The sequence below is a fragment of the Hyaena hyaena genome, unplaced genomic scaffold, assembly GCF_003009895.1.
Source record: "Hyaena hyaena isolate Hyena2069 unplaced genomic scaffold, ASM300989v1 scaffold_29, whole genome shotgun sequence".
NCBI lineage: Eukaryota > Metazoa > Chordata > Mammalia > Carnivora > Hyaenidae > Hyaena > Hyaena hyaena.
Genome location: NW_024080661.1, coordinates 4,529,529 through 4,543,843, shown reverse-complemented (window position 1 = coordinate 4,543,843; position 14,315 = coordinate 4,529,529). Strand labels below are relative to the sequence as shown.

Genomic DNA, 14,315 nt, shown 5'->3' with positions numbered 1-14,315 from the left:
TGAAGGGAGCCCCCAGGAACCCACCTCAGCTCAGCGGGAGCCCAGAGAGGGTGAGCCATTTGCCAAAAGTCACACAGCTCGTGAGTGATGGAATGGAACTAGCTGGATTGGAACAGGAGACACAGGGAGCGAAGCCTCTGCCGGATGAGGGCTTTGCCTCTGCCTAGGCTGGGCAGACAGCCAAGGGAACATGAAGGGGCTGGTCCCTGACCGGTGGCAGACTCGTGGGTCTCTACCAAGAGCTGCTGCTAAGTAAGCTCCGTGTCTGAAGTGGAGAGAGAGCCAGGGATAGAGAGGGCTGGACGTCTCAGAGGAGGAACCCGTGACTCTCCCACTGGCCACATCTTCCTTCTTCCTAGCTGGTCACAGAATTTCAGAGTAGGACTCCTTCCTTGACTTGAATCCTCTCTTCAGAATCCCTACCAAGCGGTCACTAACCGTATACATGCACACCCTCAGGGATGGGGAGCTCACTACTTCTCAGGCAATCCATGCCATCTTTGGACCGTTCTCAGGGTCAGGACCTCCCGATTTCTGAGCCAACATCAGCCTCCCAAGAGCTTCCTGGGAGCATCAGATAGAGACTAATTCTCCAACAGGTCAAGACGTCCTGGGGCTCCGTGTACTCTTCATGCTTGGGTGCTCCCTTGGCCTGCTCATAACAGAAAACAGTCTTCCAGGTAGTAAGCAATGGGGCAGCAAAGGGACACTACCACCTCTATTCTGGAGGCATCCTTGGCCTCATTAGTGCTGGGCGCTTTGGTCCATGGCTTGTTCAATTGGAATTTATTTCCATAAAAATCCCCAAGGCACATTCAGAGACGTTGGCAATCAACCCCAAAGCAGTAGAGGTGAGAGAGAAAGAGTCAGAGAGAAATCAGTCACCCAGTGCACTCTGGGTGTGAGCGCCTGGGTGTGTGCCCACCAGTCCAGGGACTCACGGGTGCCCTCTGACTTCGCTGGATGCCTGGCCCCGTTGCCCTATGAGCCACTCCCTCATAGCTCTTCCCTGACCTAACTCCCTCTTCGAACCGCATTTCTCACTTCCCGCTGTTTTCCAGGACAATCAGGACGCCGTCACCCACAGAAAGTTTTGTGGCTCTTGAAACGGTTTCACCTTCCCTGCCCACGTGATCACGACAGTCTTGCGAGGTGCTTAGGAGATGGGTGATTTCCCTTTGTCACCGATGAGTAACTGAGGCCATGCGGGTAAGCTAGTGAGAAGGCGTGGAGATCAAGTGGCCAGACAGGCCTGAACCATGCCAGCTCTCCCACACCCACCTTTTCACTCCTGACTCAGGCACTTCCCATTGCCCTGAACTACTTCCCACTAGGTGGGTCACCCCTGCAGGCCCCTGAGATAAAAGCAGTATACCTGATTAATATACAATACAAATGAGATGCAAAGCAGCCCACCATGAAGGTCAGCCAGAACTGCCAAGCCTCTAGGGTAACTGAGCTGGCCCTGGGGACACAGCTCCAGCCTCCTGGCCTCAGGTCCTCCCTTGTCTCAGCTCAGAGGAAGGGCTGGGAGCCTTCGTGCTTTCTCCTCACTTGCCCCCCTGTCACCAACCACGCTGGTGCAGCCTCACACACCTTCAGGGGCCAGGAGGTAAGGTGGAAGATGGTAGGTACTTAGACGGGAATGAGGAAAAGGAGTGAGTTCCCTGTCCTTTGAGGTACCCAAGCAGAGACCACCACAAGGAATTCATCCCTTGGACCTAACATCGATAAACTGACTTCCATGGATCCTGAGGTCTCAGAGGAAGTATCTAGAGCTCACGAGCAGCAAGAAGTCTAGGCATAAGGAGGTGAGAAACCCAAGGATGCACAGTCAGGCAGTGGCAAGGCTGACCCATGCCTCAGGCGCCCTGCTTCCCAGTCCAGCTCTCTGCAGCTTACTGTTGTGTGACCTTGACACGTCCATTCCCTCCCTGGCTGGCGGTTTCCCAAGCTCGGCAATAAGGGGCTAGGCTAGCTGCTTCAAGCCCCCGAGTTCGGCGGAATCTCCTGGATTCTACAATGTCATAGAAAGATCCCTAAGCTTCGAGGATGTTCCTCAGCTCTACCTCCTCAGTCTGACTCTGCACAATCCCAACCTTCTGCCGTTAACGGGCCACCCAGGCACAGGGAGCCCTTGCACTTGAGGCTTGGGCACATCTGCACCTTCGATTTGCCAGTCCTCCACCTGGCTGTCACAGACATCATGACCCTGCCGTGGCCGTGCAGGTATTCTCATGAGCCAAAGGGACAACCTCTGAACTTGGTGACAAGTGATTGGTCCAAGCTGGATGATGGATGTGGGGTCCCATGCAGATGGGTCAAGAAAGTTGTACCATCTTTGATTAGTGACCCTTTAGGGACCCAGAGGGAAAGAGAGATCTCCAAAGATACTATTGTATAGGTCTTCCATTTTTTTATGGTCCCTGATTTCAAAAGTCCATGTTCCACCCCCCTCAGCCCATGCCAAACACAGCCCAAGAACAGAGTTCCTGACAGTACACGCCCCCTATGTACACACACATGCCCCCGCACCCACACAAGAACACATCCATGGATCGCACAGGGGGCGCACACACACCGAGCATATAGGTCCAAATACTTGAAATGGGGAAAAGATTTAGAGATTGAAAACCAGGGGCCTTGGATTTGAGGCTGGGCATGGCCTGCGTCACCAGGGACAAGCCCCTCGAATCTGAGTCTGTCCCCAAAATGGAGAAGCACCTCCACCTGCCTGGAGGGCTGCAGTGAAGATGAAAGGAGCTGGTGTGGGTAGGTTTTGAAAGCTGTGAAAAAGCTCTTGGACTGTCTACACTTGAACCTGAACTATGCTAGGGAACTAGAATCAGCCGCCTGAAAGGCACCCGAGGTTTTAGAAAAGGATTTGGCATACAAGTGATTCAAAAGGCCTGCTTTTCTACCCCAGCTCTGTTTTCTCCTAACTGGGTGACTTTGAGCGAGTCCCTTCCTCTTTCCCTTTCTCCATCTATAAAAGGAGAGGGTTGGAGAGGGACTCCCTACTTCCTAGTGGCTCTTAACACCAGAGAAAAGGAGGTGCAGGAGCCCTTTCCAAGAAGAGCAGAGCCAGCTTCCCTAAGTACCTGGTTGAACAGGTGCTCTGGATGCCCGGGGGCCATCGGGAGGGGAGGGGAAGGCGTAGAGCTGGGCGACTGAGCCCTAGTCCGTGTGGGGACACTAGTTTTCTGATTTGTGCCTCGCCTTCCCAGGCTCCTTCCTGCGTCGCGGGACAGCGGGGCAGGTCCCGCGCACGCCGCGGGGATCCGGCTCTGGGTCGCACGGCCAGACCCCTCCCGGCGACGCCCCCTCCCCGGGGCCCTCTCAGCAGCTAGGCGCTGCGCGACCTCGGTCCCGGGACACCTCCTTACCCAGAACTTGGAGCCGCATAGGGCATCCATGGGGTCAGGGCGCCGCTGCCAGGAGGCGAATGCGGGTAGCCTGCCCAGGCGGGACTTGCAGCGCCCCGGGACCGCCTACGCCCCTCCCCGCGCCCCGCCCTTATCCTCGGCCCTTTGGGTCGAATCTCGCATTTCTAGTGGCTGAGAATTGCGACAGAGCCTCCCCGAAGACTGCGGCTTCCGGAGGAACTTTGGGACAGGGGTGGTGGGCCACTGACACGGTGGTAACTCCTTCAAGTGGCCAATGGGGCGTGCTGGAAAGATGTCCCTCCCTGTGCGGAGGCTGATAGGGCTGCACCAGGGTTTGTTTCCAAGGGGCGCACACCTGCTCCCACTGGGCAGAGCTCTGGCGGCCCACGAGTCATGGAAACGCGGACAGTGACTTAGCAAGACTCCCCGCGCGAGTAAATCCTTGATCAGGTCACGTTCAACTCTGGATCTCAGTCTCCTTATCCGTGAAATGGGAATGCTTAGCGCCCAATCAGGAAGTTTACCTCTCCGCCCACAAGTGACCTGGGCACCGGCAGAAACCGGTCGTGCTCCTACACCCGGTGCCAAGGAGAGGGGGAGGGAAGGGGTCCTAGCGGCCTATGGAAGCTGGCTCGTCCCATGGCTCTCTTAAATTGCTGCCTTGCTGAGATTCCGTGGCTCCCGGATCTGGAGCCTGCTGCGTCAGCGCCTCTCGGTGCCTCCACTTTTGCTTCTGGGAAACTGGGATAATCATAGTTCATAGGGTAACTCAGGATTGAATGGCAACGGCATGTAAAGCATCAAGCATGCTGCCTGGCGCACTTGATGGGCACCCAACACGTGGTTGGCTTTCCTCCACTCCAGCCTGGTCAGGGTGGGGGATGGGCAGGTGAAGCCCCAGAAGGAGCCCCACAGTCACACACTCCCAAGGTTGAGTCTTCACCTTCCCCACCTGCAAAGTCCGACGGGGCCCAGTGGGCTTCTCCTGCTTGCCCCAACTTGTCCCTCTTGCCTTCTTTCGCCCGCTCCCCGCACAGGACACAGAAGTCAATGCCCCCCCTCCTTCTGGGGGCTGAGAAGGAATCCCTACGCCCACCCCCAGCCCGTCTCTCCCCTGCCTTCACCTCCCTAGCCCCGTCGTGTTGGGCCCTCTCTGCGGGGTCTGCCCGGGTTCACCCTGGTGATCCCTTCCCTGGTGCTTCTTCTCAGGAGGTGTTTTCGTCCTTGGCTGCCTAGCAGCAGGCGTGGGTGGGCCAGCAAGATAACCCAGAGGCAGCCAGCTGCCACTTCTCCTTCTGGGCAGGCAGGAAGTGACCAGAAGGAAGTCTATGTCAGGAGCTATCAGAACAGAGATCTGAGCTGCACCGGCAGAGCAGGCTGGGCAGGCAGACGGATGGGGGGGGGCCGGGATCTGCTCCCCCTCCACTTGGCAAGCCCTCTCAGCCCTTTGTCTGCACCCCTCCCCTCCCCTGACCCAGTCACCCTCCACCCCGTCCCCATCCCTGAGCCCAAGACTTCATAAAGCTTTCACATCTTGCAATGGAGTGCCTTGGGTTATATTTAGTTGCGAAGAGTCTGTCTTCCCTGCCAGTCTGAGAGGTCCCCAAGGGCAGGGATTGACTGAGTCACCTCCAGCCCCCTCCCTGCCTCGGGCAGTGACTTCTGTATGCTGTGTGACCTTAACAAGGCCCTTGAGGTCTCTGGGACTCAGTTTCCTGAGCCACCTCGACCTCAGGTCTCTTCTAGCCCTGCCGATCCAGACTTCTGTGGTGAGCAGACTGGGGTGGCTGTTCCAATCCTTCCTCTAGTTCGGGGCCAGGACCCTTGGGGTCCATCTTCAGCACTGGGGCTGAGGCACTGTCTTTTCTGGTACCATTCCCACCTTGCCTTTAGAGAGCCCTTCGCCAACTCATGGCATTGGGTGGGAGCCTCTGAGGTCATGGTAAGGGGACCTCGGCAATCCTTGACTTCCTTCCCATTGCTCTTGAGCTATTCCGTGGGGGCGGGGGGGGGGGTTGCCGTGTCTGGCCCCTCTCAGAATGTGGTCCCTTTCGCATAGCCCTTCAACAATAACCATACAATTCCTAGGGTGTGATTGTTTTGATTTCACCAGAACAAGTAAACTGAGCCCCTGAGGTGTCTTATCCTGGCAGAGGAGTGATGAGCTCCAAGTCTCCTGAATTCTGGCTGTTTCCATGTAGCTCTTTTGGGCAGGGATGCACGTCTGGTATCCTTAGCTGATGCCTTCATGGCCAAGGCCTCACTTTCAAGGTTGCTTGCCATGGTCTCCTCCCCACATCTCACCTCCCTTTCTGCACCTGGCAAATTACCTGTCCTTGACGATTTCACTCAACACCCCCCGCCTCCCCCCCCCCCAGCCCCGCCAAAGCCTACCTTGAACCTCCCTCATCCCCATCCTGGGCTATGGACCCTTCTCTGCACAGTCTCACCCCCCCCACCCCCTGTATTGTACTCATTGACTGTCTTGTTCACCTCCCCCAGGAGACTGTTTACACCTTCAGAAAAGGGACCACGCACACTTGGTTGTTGCCGTATCCTCAGCACCAGGGGCAGTGCCTGGCAAAGTTGAACTTCAAGAAACGTTCATTGACTCGGGCACCTGGATGGCTCAGTCGGTTAAGCATCCGACTTCGGCTCAGGTCATGATCTCACAGTTCATGAGTTCGAGCCCCACGTTGGGCTCTGTGCTGACAGCCAGCTCAGAGCCTGGAACCTGTTTCAGATTCTGTGTCTCCCTCTCTCTCTGACCCTCCCCTGCTCACGCAGTCTCTCTCACTCTCTCAGAAATCAATAAAACATTAAAAAAAAAAAAAAGAAAAGAAACATTTGTTGACTGACCCAACACGTGTCATGTCCTTAGAAGTGGTTGTAAGTAACGAGGCTGTTGTGGCCTTAGCCATAGTCCCAGCAGTGGGCACTGTGTGTCCACTCTGTTTTCAACTTTCCAGAACCAAGACGTTTGCGGCTGGAGGGTCTCAAGAGAAGCAACAAAGCCTGTGTGCTGGGCCGCGCGGAGATAGGGACCCCGCTCTCCCAGCCTTGTGGTCCGGGTCCCATCCTCCCCTCCAACTGACTGCAGCTCCGGGAGGGGTGGCAGAGCATGTGGCATACCTCCCCGGGCCGGGAGCCTCCCAGGGGGACCCACGGGAGATTTCCTGGCAGGGAGATGGAAGGAGAAGATAATTGCAAGGCACGGCTCTGAGCAGGAATGACAGTGGAGAGAAGAAAGCAGATTGAGGCAGGGACAGGGAGACCCAGGGACAGGAACTGCTGCAAAACGGGGACAGTCAGGTGGGAACTAGGGCAGGGAGGGGTGTGGAAGAGCAAAGGCTATGTATTTCTCCCCTTTACTCACTACCTGATTCTTTTGAGCCCCCTGTGGCTCCTTGAAAGGCCTGGAACATCCCTAAACCAGATCCAGCCCCCAAACTCCAGCCTGGTGGAAACCACATCGTCTCCTCCACCCACCCCCGCCCCCCCTGCGGCCTCAGCAAGGCTGCCCCTGCGTCCCCAGCCTGCACTTGATCTGATTTGGCATGCGTGTGAGCACAGGCTGCTGTGCCCGATTCAGGAGGTTTCAAAGCCAGAAGAATTAATTAGCTCCATGGGCCACAATCGGCAGCTCCCATCCCTGGATCGGGACGGAGCCAGAGTTCTGAAGTCTTTAGCAGATTTCCCTCCTGGGAAGGGTTTTTGCTGGGGCTGCCACCTCCTTGACCCGCCTTTCTGTGTCCACAGAGCAGGGAGCCAGCCCACAACTCAACTGGCTCCTGGCCACCATCGTCCCGGGTTAGCTCTGGGTCCACGGGCCTATTAGGCAGGGATCACGGAGCACTGTGGACTCCCCGCTCCCGTGGCTGCATGCGTCACGCAGACAAGTCCTTCGTTGCGTCTCTGAGCCTGTTTCCTCTGATGGAGGGCCATGCAGAGCACTCATCTGTAGAAGGTGTCTGTCAGCGTGGTGTCCTCTCCCTGGCTTGGTCCCTCTCTGGAAGGGGCACAGGGGTGGCGCCAGGTGAAGGTGCCCTCTGCTGCCACCTGCTGTCTGATGCCCTCACTGCAGTACAGTCGCCAGTCCCCCAGCCTGGGTGACCGGATGGCCCAGGAAAGGGGAGAGGAGGCCACTACGGAGCACCGGGCTGTGATGGGTGGGGACTAAGGGTGACGTTGGAGGTGAAAGCTGTTTGCAAAGTGGGAGTGGTCTGGGTGGGGCACGGGGAGAGGACAGGAAGGACGAAGGAGTGGAAGGAGGGGGAGGGGAGCCAGTGCTCTGTGGTCAAGGGCAGCGTTATGCCAGAGAAAGGTAGTATCTGGGGCACTGGGTGATTGCAGAGACAGCTTTGACCAGCCTTCGGAGAAGCGCCCGGAGCTGAGGGATGCCTTCTTTTGTGGTTAAGCCTCCTTCCTCACACCAGGTGAGGGACTGTGGGCCCCTTTAAGCCTCTGAGTATGCCAAGCTGGGAGCTTGTGCGCACATTTCTCTGAGCGCAAATGTGACTGCCTTGGAAAAGGCCTCCCTGGTAAGTCCTTTCGTGATCAGGATTCCTTGCCCCATGTCCCATTCCCTCGACAATGACCAGAGGCTGGATTGCATGAAGCCAATGGGCTAGAGGTTGGCCAGACGTACGATGAAATCCCGACTCTGCCATTTCCCGCCTGTGTGATCTTGGGCAAGTCACTAAACTAAACCTCTCTGAACCCATTGGCTCATGAAAAAATGAGAGCCGTTGTGTCCTCCTTGTTAGGCTATTGCGAAGAGTAAAGTGAGAGATTACAGAGGAGCCTCAGATTTGTTTTTAGCAGCAGCTCAGCTCTCTCCTCTTTCTAGGCCCCACCCCCCCACCCCCAGGCAGACCTTTTCCGAGAGTCTTGGGGTGGAAGAAGCAGAAGCCGCTGAGCCCGAGGTGGGGGCCTGCGGCTGTTGACACAATTCCCTCCGAAGCCTCTAGAGAGCAGAAGCGCCAGGGGGATGCTCTTACCTCCAAAGCCCCCACATCCCGGAAGCTCCTGGCCGGTTCCTGCCCCTAAAGACCTTCATTCAAGACCTGCTTTGCCTCCCCAGTCCCTCCCCCATCCCAGCCTCCTTCAGGCTCTTCCACTCCTTGCTGTTGCCTCGGCGGGGAGTGGGGGGTTGGGAGGGTGGCCCAGGGGCAGGGGTTAGGGTGAAGCCTGGGATGGAGGAGAGGGGGTTATAGCCAAGCTCTCTGGCTTTACCTTGACCCAGAATCCTTCAACCATTAGAAGGAAAAAAAAGACTCCAGAGCCCCTCCCCCCGCCTCCAAATCGCCCACCCTCATTAGGGAATAGACAGCTACAGAATTCTACAAAACTATAAAAGCTTAATCTGCAGACCTAGGTGACAAAAGTCTAGGAAGTTTGTACAGTTTTGTTAAAAAAAAAAACAAAAAACAATTCCTACAAGCACCCCCCCTCCACCCAAGGAGGCCAGAGGACAAAAGGGTTCCATGCTATTGCACACCCCAAGAGAATAAATCCAGGTGTTTGCTTCAAGGAGTAGTATCATTTCTGTCCAGAAGAGCAGTTAGAAAAACTTTCAGCAGCTTAGAAAATATGCGATGGGCCAAAGCCTCCATCCACTTGCAGCCCGGCACCCCGAAACCCAGGTTAAGACGGGGTGGGGGGCAGCGGATGCTGAGTGAGATCTGTGCAGCCCATTGGAGCTGCCTTTGAGGTTTCAAGAGTCCTGGGGTTTGAGGGGTAGGGATGTTCAAGAGAGTGGGGTTGCGGTGGATGTTGGGGTGGCTGGCGGGGCTGCGGTTGGTGTCTGTGGCACTGCTTCTTGGCATCGGGGTTTCAGATGAGAGTATTGCCCAAGGTAGCACCAGATCGGAGGTTCTGGGCCACACCAACACTAGTCCCTCCTCCTCTCCCCCTTCCCCCTCCTCCCTCTCCTCCTCCTTCTCCCTTCTCTCCTTCCCTCCCTTGCCAGTCTTCACCCCCTCCCCCCACCTCCTCCGCTGGCTCCCACTGGGCAAGCAGCAGCAGACCATGTAAACACCTTGATGGTGCTCATTCATCACCCCCCAGGGGGCCAGCTCTGCACTCTGCAGCCTGGCTGCCAGGCCCTCCCAGACTCCACCAGGAGGTGGCCTTTGGACTCCCGGCCCCCTCCAAATCGGGAGGGAGCAGCCCACTCTGTTTGTACAGCTTAATCCCATCGCCAGCTTGATGGAACAGGGCCCACAGCGCCGTTCAGCAGGGCCCCCAAGGCGTGAGGCTAAGCCTGGGGAAGGAAAACCCAGCCACGCTGGCCCCCTTCCCCACCGATCCACTGATCCCGTCGGCAGCAGCTGAGGCCACCTCCCCCAGTCTCAGTCGGCCCCGTTAACCGAAACAGCTTCATTATGCCAATTTCCAGCTTTCAATGTGTGGCTGATAGCTGTCAGCAGAAATAAGAGTTAATCTGGAATTACTCACATTCACAGAGCTGCTGCCTGGCTAAGAGGAAGCGATAAAGCTTCGGTAGAAGCAGTAAACCCTGCTTGCCTAGCCTTCTGCCAGGCAGAGGGGCTTTCCTCCTCCCTTGCCCGGGGTGTGGGGGGCTGAGGCTGCAAGCTTGCAACCCTCCTGGGGGAGGGTTAGGGTCTCTCTCCCCGAAGCCAGCCAGCCAGCCAGGCAGACACACACACGCACACACTCATACACACAGAGGCCGCCCTGACCCCTTCCCTGCCCGCTGCCCACTCCCCAGCTCCAGGCGTCTTTCTCCAGTGTCACCAGGAAATGCCTAACTCTGTCCCTTTTGCTTTCACTCTGGACCGTGATTAACTTTTTATTTTGGAAAATTACTTTATTATAGATATAGATATAGATATAGATATGTATGTATGTATATAAAAAGAGGTTCCATTTCGTTTGTAAAATCTTATTTTTTGCTTTTTCTCTTTTTTTTTTCCTACACAAAATGATGACGAGGTTAAAGGAGAAAATAAGTTACATTACAGTTTCCAAAATGGTTCTCGCTCTCCGCTGAAGATGGGCCACCGTCAGGGCTGAAATGCACTCGCAGTCCCAGCTTGTGCTTTGCAAGAAGAGGGGATATAACTAGACTGGTTATTTTAGGTTAAAATAGCCAAGAGACAGACGCCTTCGCCTCAAAAATATTCTGAGACACATAGAAGTACAAGGAAACAAGTCTCTTCAGTCACAAAATGTCGTACATCCCGCATATACTAGATTCAATTAATTTAATAAAATAGAATATACATAGAGATTCTGCACAAACGTATTGCTTTCTCCCAGTAGCTCCTGGTGATGGGAACCTCAGTTGCACTGGGCCTCTCTCTCTCTCTCTCTCTCTCTGAGCCAGGCTGGCTAGGGCTGCTGCCTTTAACGCTCTGGAAATTCTGCTCGCCGGTTCCCAGCGCCACTGAGGCGGGGAGGAGCTCCTCCTTGGGGTCCATATGGAACGTTTTTCAGGAACATAGCCCAGGAGGAGGAGCTAGGATTTGGCACCCGGTGGAGAAACGTGAATGGGGGAGTGGGGCAGGGCTCAGGGGTCCAGGTCTGCTGGGTCAGAGGCTAACCCAGAGAGACTCAGCACGTCTTTCTTTGGGGGGGACGAGGCAGCCATGCTGTCAGGGGGGCCGGAGGCCGAGGGATCCTTGGCATCGCTGGACGGAGCCCTCCGCCGGAGGCAGACGCCGGGGCTCGATGGGGGCCGAGGGCCCTGACTCTCTGGGGGGTCTATGGAGATACTAGGTGGGCTGAGTTTTTTCTTGGGCCGGCTTCCAGGCCCCCCAAGAGGCTGGCCCCCAAGGCTCGAGGGGTCAGGGCCCAGGCTGGGCTGGGAGGTGCTGTCCAGGCAGCTGACGGCAATGGAGTGCCTCCTCTGCTCGTCCAGCCAGGATGAGGGCCTGCGCTGGCTGCTCTGGGCCTCCACGCTGTAGCATTTCTTCAGGTCCCGGGGGGACGGTGGCGCCTCCTGGCTGCCCCCGGTTAGGAGGTCTCCTGAAAGCCAGCTCAGCTCCGTGTCCAGCTCTAAGCTGCTTCTGGTCTCTGGGGCGCCCTTGCTGCCGGTGGGCTCTGAGCCGGGGCAGGGGGCTGGCGGGGGCGTGTGCTTCGAGGCCTTGCTCTGGCGGCGGGGATGCGGTGGCACCTGGGTGCCCAAGTGGCCCCAGAAGGAGGAGGCCCGGGCCAGAGGCGGGGAGGGCCCACTCACCGCGGACAGCAGGTCTTCCCGGCTGCCCAGGCCCTGAACGTCCAGGGAATCGGTCCTTATTGCTGCCTGCGCGAGGTTGGGGAAGAGCTCAGCCTAGGGGCTTCCACACCCCCATGGTTGCCACCATGACTGTTGCCACCCCCCTCCCCCAAGCCCGATAACTCCCCCTCCCCCTGCAGACCCACCCTAAGCTGGAGTATCAGTACTTCTCTCGCTCTTGCTGGGAGAAGGGGACCATGTGGTCTGACTTCCATCGCCCACCAGACCTGCTCCCCTGGCCCTCCCCCTGCTCCCCCGCCCCTCCCCCACGCCTGCAGGACTCGCTCTCTGAAGCTCCCAACTCTTGAGACACCAGCAAGCCCTGGGCCAGCTCTGCTCCCGGGCTGGTTCCTTCATGCCTCCCAGCCTTCGCACAGGCTCTTTCTTTGGTCTTGAATACCCTTCTCGGATGACGAGCACCCCTCAACTTTGTGGGCTCAGGTCCTCCTGTGACGCAACACCTGACAATTTCTCTCCCCACATTAAGACTAACCCATTCCTCCTCTTTGCTCCCCAACGCACCGCACGCACGAGCAGCCAGCTGCAATGATCTGATGGCACTTATGGTTCTGCCGTGAGACTGTGAGCTCCAGAGAGCGGGGCTGTGGCCCCAGGGCCCGGCACCCAGGGCCTTGTCACAGTGGGGGTCAGACAAGCCTCAGCTCTGTGCCCCCAGAAGGTGGGCCCCGGGCCTGGCCAAAGGTGGAGATACCCAAAGCATGCCATGCCCTGTGTCCCTAGGCTAAGTCAGGAAGTAGGGAGAATAATCTGGAGGCGACTCTGGGCCAGGGAAAGGGAGTCCAGAGACCTGGGTTCTCCCACCGAGTTGACACGTGTCCCTAAGCAACCATGGCCCCTTCCGGTCTCCAGGCTTCCTCAGTGAAGGAAAGGAGAGGGATGCACACACCAGAAGGGCACAGACCACTTCTGCTTTGCCAGATGCTGTGCCCCCGGCACCTAGAATGGCCTCTGGACCATGGTCAGCACGTAATAAACGTTCGTCGGAAGAATGAAAAGTGGCAACCTGGTTGTCACCAACAGCCCGGGATTCCCAGCGGAGAGGCCAGCTCCGGGGCCCTGGCCCAGCCCTCCACACCTGCTTACCTGGCGCCTAAGTGGCCTCTGAGCCAAAGGGGAGCGGCCTGGGGGGGGCAGTTTGGGGATGGTGGCCCAGGTGGGGGCGCTGTGGGGCTGGAGCAGGTGGGGTGTTTCTTTGGGAAGCTGCAGGATGTAGCTGGTGTCTGCTGGCTGGGAGTGGACGGACAAGATGGAGCCTGTGTGCAGAGACAGCAGGAAGAGAGAGAGAGAAGGGCTGGCAGGCCAGTGGTCTGGCTCTTACCTGAGTCCCTCCTTTCCGCTCTCCCTCCCCCGTCGGGGCCTCTACCCTCACCGCAGACCCCTCACCCTGGATTGGAAACCACTCTCCACAGGCTGGGGGTCCCTTGGCGCTCAGAGAGACCTCTTTTGCTGCCCCAGTGCTCCTCCCACCCTGGGCTCAGGCAAGGATGGGGTCTCCCTGTGTGAGCCAAGCAGCTCTTGCCTGAGCCCTGGTACCTGACTGAGCTTTGGGGAGCCCCCAGCTTCTGGGCCCCAGGGACTGCTCGGCAGTGCACCCATCCCGGCACATGTAGCTGTCGTTGGGCAGAGAGTGCGTCCGGCTGACTCCAGACTTCCGCACAGTCAGCAGGTCTGGTCCCAGGGCGAGCGGCACCCCCTCAGGGTGGGGCTCCATCTGCAAAAGGAACAGGGGAGGGAGGTGGGAAAAAAAGAGAGGCACCCGGACATCCGGATTGGCTAACTGAGGCGGAGCTGGACAACAGCATCCAGAAGCCCCCCCCCTCCACCCCCCAGCTCTGGCCCCATCCCCTCCCCCAGACAGGGCGGTAATGGGATGGGTTAGTAGGTGGGGGGAAAGGGGGCAGACACATGGATGAACCCCCCAGCACAGCAAGGAAGCAGGTGGGAGGAGACCCTGCCCCAGAAAGCTGTCCAATACCACATCATCTCAGAGCCTCCTGGTGGGGATGGCGGAGGGGGGAGGTGTCCAGAAAACGGAGAGCAGCCCCCAGGTCCAACCCAGCAGGTGGTTCAAGAGATGGTTCTAAGGGCCCCATTAAGAGGTCCCGGAGCAGCAGCGGTGGAAGATTAAAAGCTAAAAGCACCCCCCTGTTGAGGCGCTGGGGTGGTGGGGGTGGGGGTGGGGGTGGGGAACGGGGAGGACCTGCCCAGTGAGCGAGCGGCGCGATTGCCTACAGAGCACAGGCTGTTCACCATCCAGTCCTCTAAGGTAGCCCCATGGCCCAGCGCTGGGCACGAGCTGGGCTCATGCGGGTTCAAGGACAGCTGAGCACTGGGGAGTGTCCGCTCGCTCACGCACCTGTCTCCCCGCACTTTTCAGTTACTCAGCGACTCTGGCAGGTGGCAAATGGGAGGTGGGGGGCAAGGTCTGAATATGGCGGCTTCAGGTCCTCCCTCACTGGACCGGTTGGGGGTGGGAGTGGGGTTTTTTAAAAATATTTTTTGTCTTTTATTATTATTATTTTTTAAATTTACATCCAAGTTGGTCAGCATATTGTGCAGCAATGATTTCACGAGTAGATTCCGTGATGCAAGGGAGTGGGTTTTTTAAAAAATTTGCTTCCCAGATTTCTCCATCTCCCTGTGACTCCTTTCCTCCTTGGGGTCCC

At 57.4% G+C, this 14,315-nt stretch overlaps 2 protein-coding genes across 31 annotated transcripts in view; both read right to left on the bottom strand.

The window, feature by feature from the left end:
- Nucleotides 1–3,430, bottom strand: part of ABCC3 (ATP binding cassette subfamily C member 3) — a 44,517-nt gene extending 41,087 nt beyond the window's left edge. For all 3 annotated transcript variants that reach the window (XM_039227876.1, XM_039227877.1, XM_039227878.1), the window contains exon 1: nt 3,387–3,430. In XM_039227876.1, coding sequence (XP_039083807.1) covers nt 3,387–3,416 — 30 coding nt within the window. In that variant the 5' untranslated portion in view covers nt 3,417–3,430. The remainder of the gene's footprint in view (nt 1–3,386) is intronic.
- Nucleotides 3,431–10,332: 6,902 nt separating this feature from the next.
- CACNA1G (calcium voltage-gated channel subunit alpha1 G) overlaps nt 10,333–14,315 on the bottom strand; it is a 61,474-nt gene continuing 57,491 nt past the window's right edge. For 25 of the 28 annotated variants that reach the window (XM_039227839.1, XM_039227830.1, XM_039227834.1 and 22 more), the window contains 3 exons: nt 13,183–13,360; nt 12,733–12,902; nt 10,333–11,655 (listed from right to left, as the gene is read on the bottom strand). In XM_039227839.1, the coding sequence (XP_039083770.1) occupies nt 10,921–11,655; nt 12,733–12,902; nt 13,183–13,360 (1,083 nt within the window). In that variant the 3' untranslated portion in view covers nt 10,333–10,920. The remainder of the gene's footprint in view (nt 11,656–12,732; nt 12,903–13,182; nt 13,361–14,315) is intronic. The other 3 variants (XM_039227857.1, XM_039227858.1, XM_039227859.1) reach the window with 1 other exon arrangement.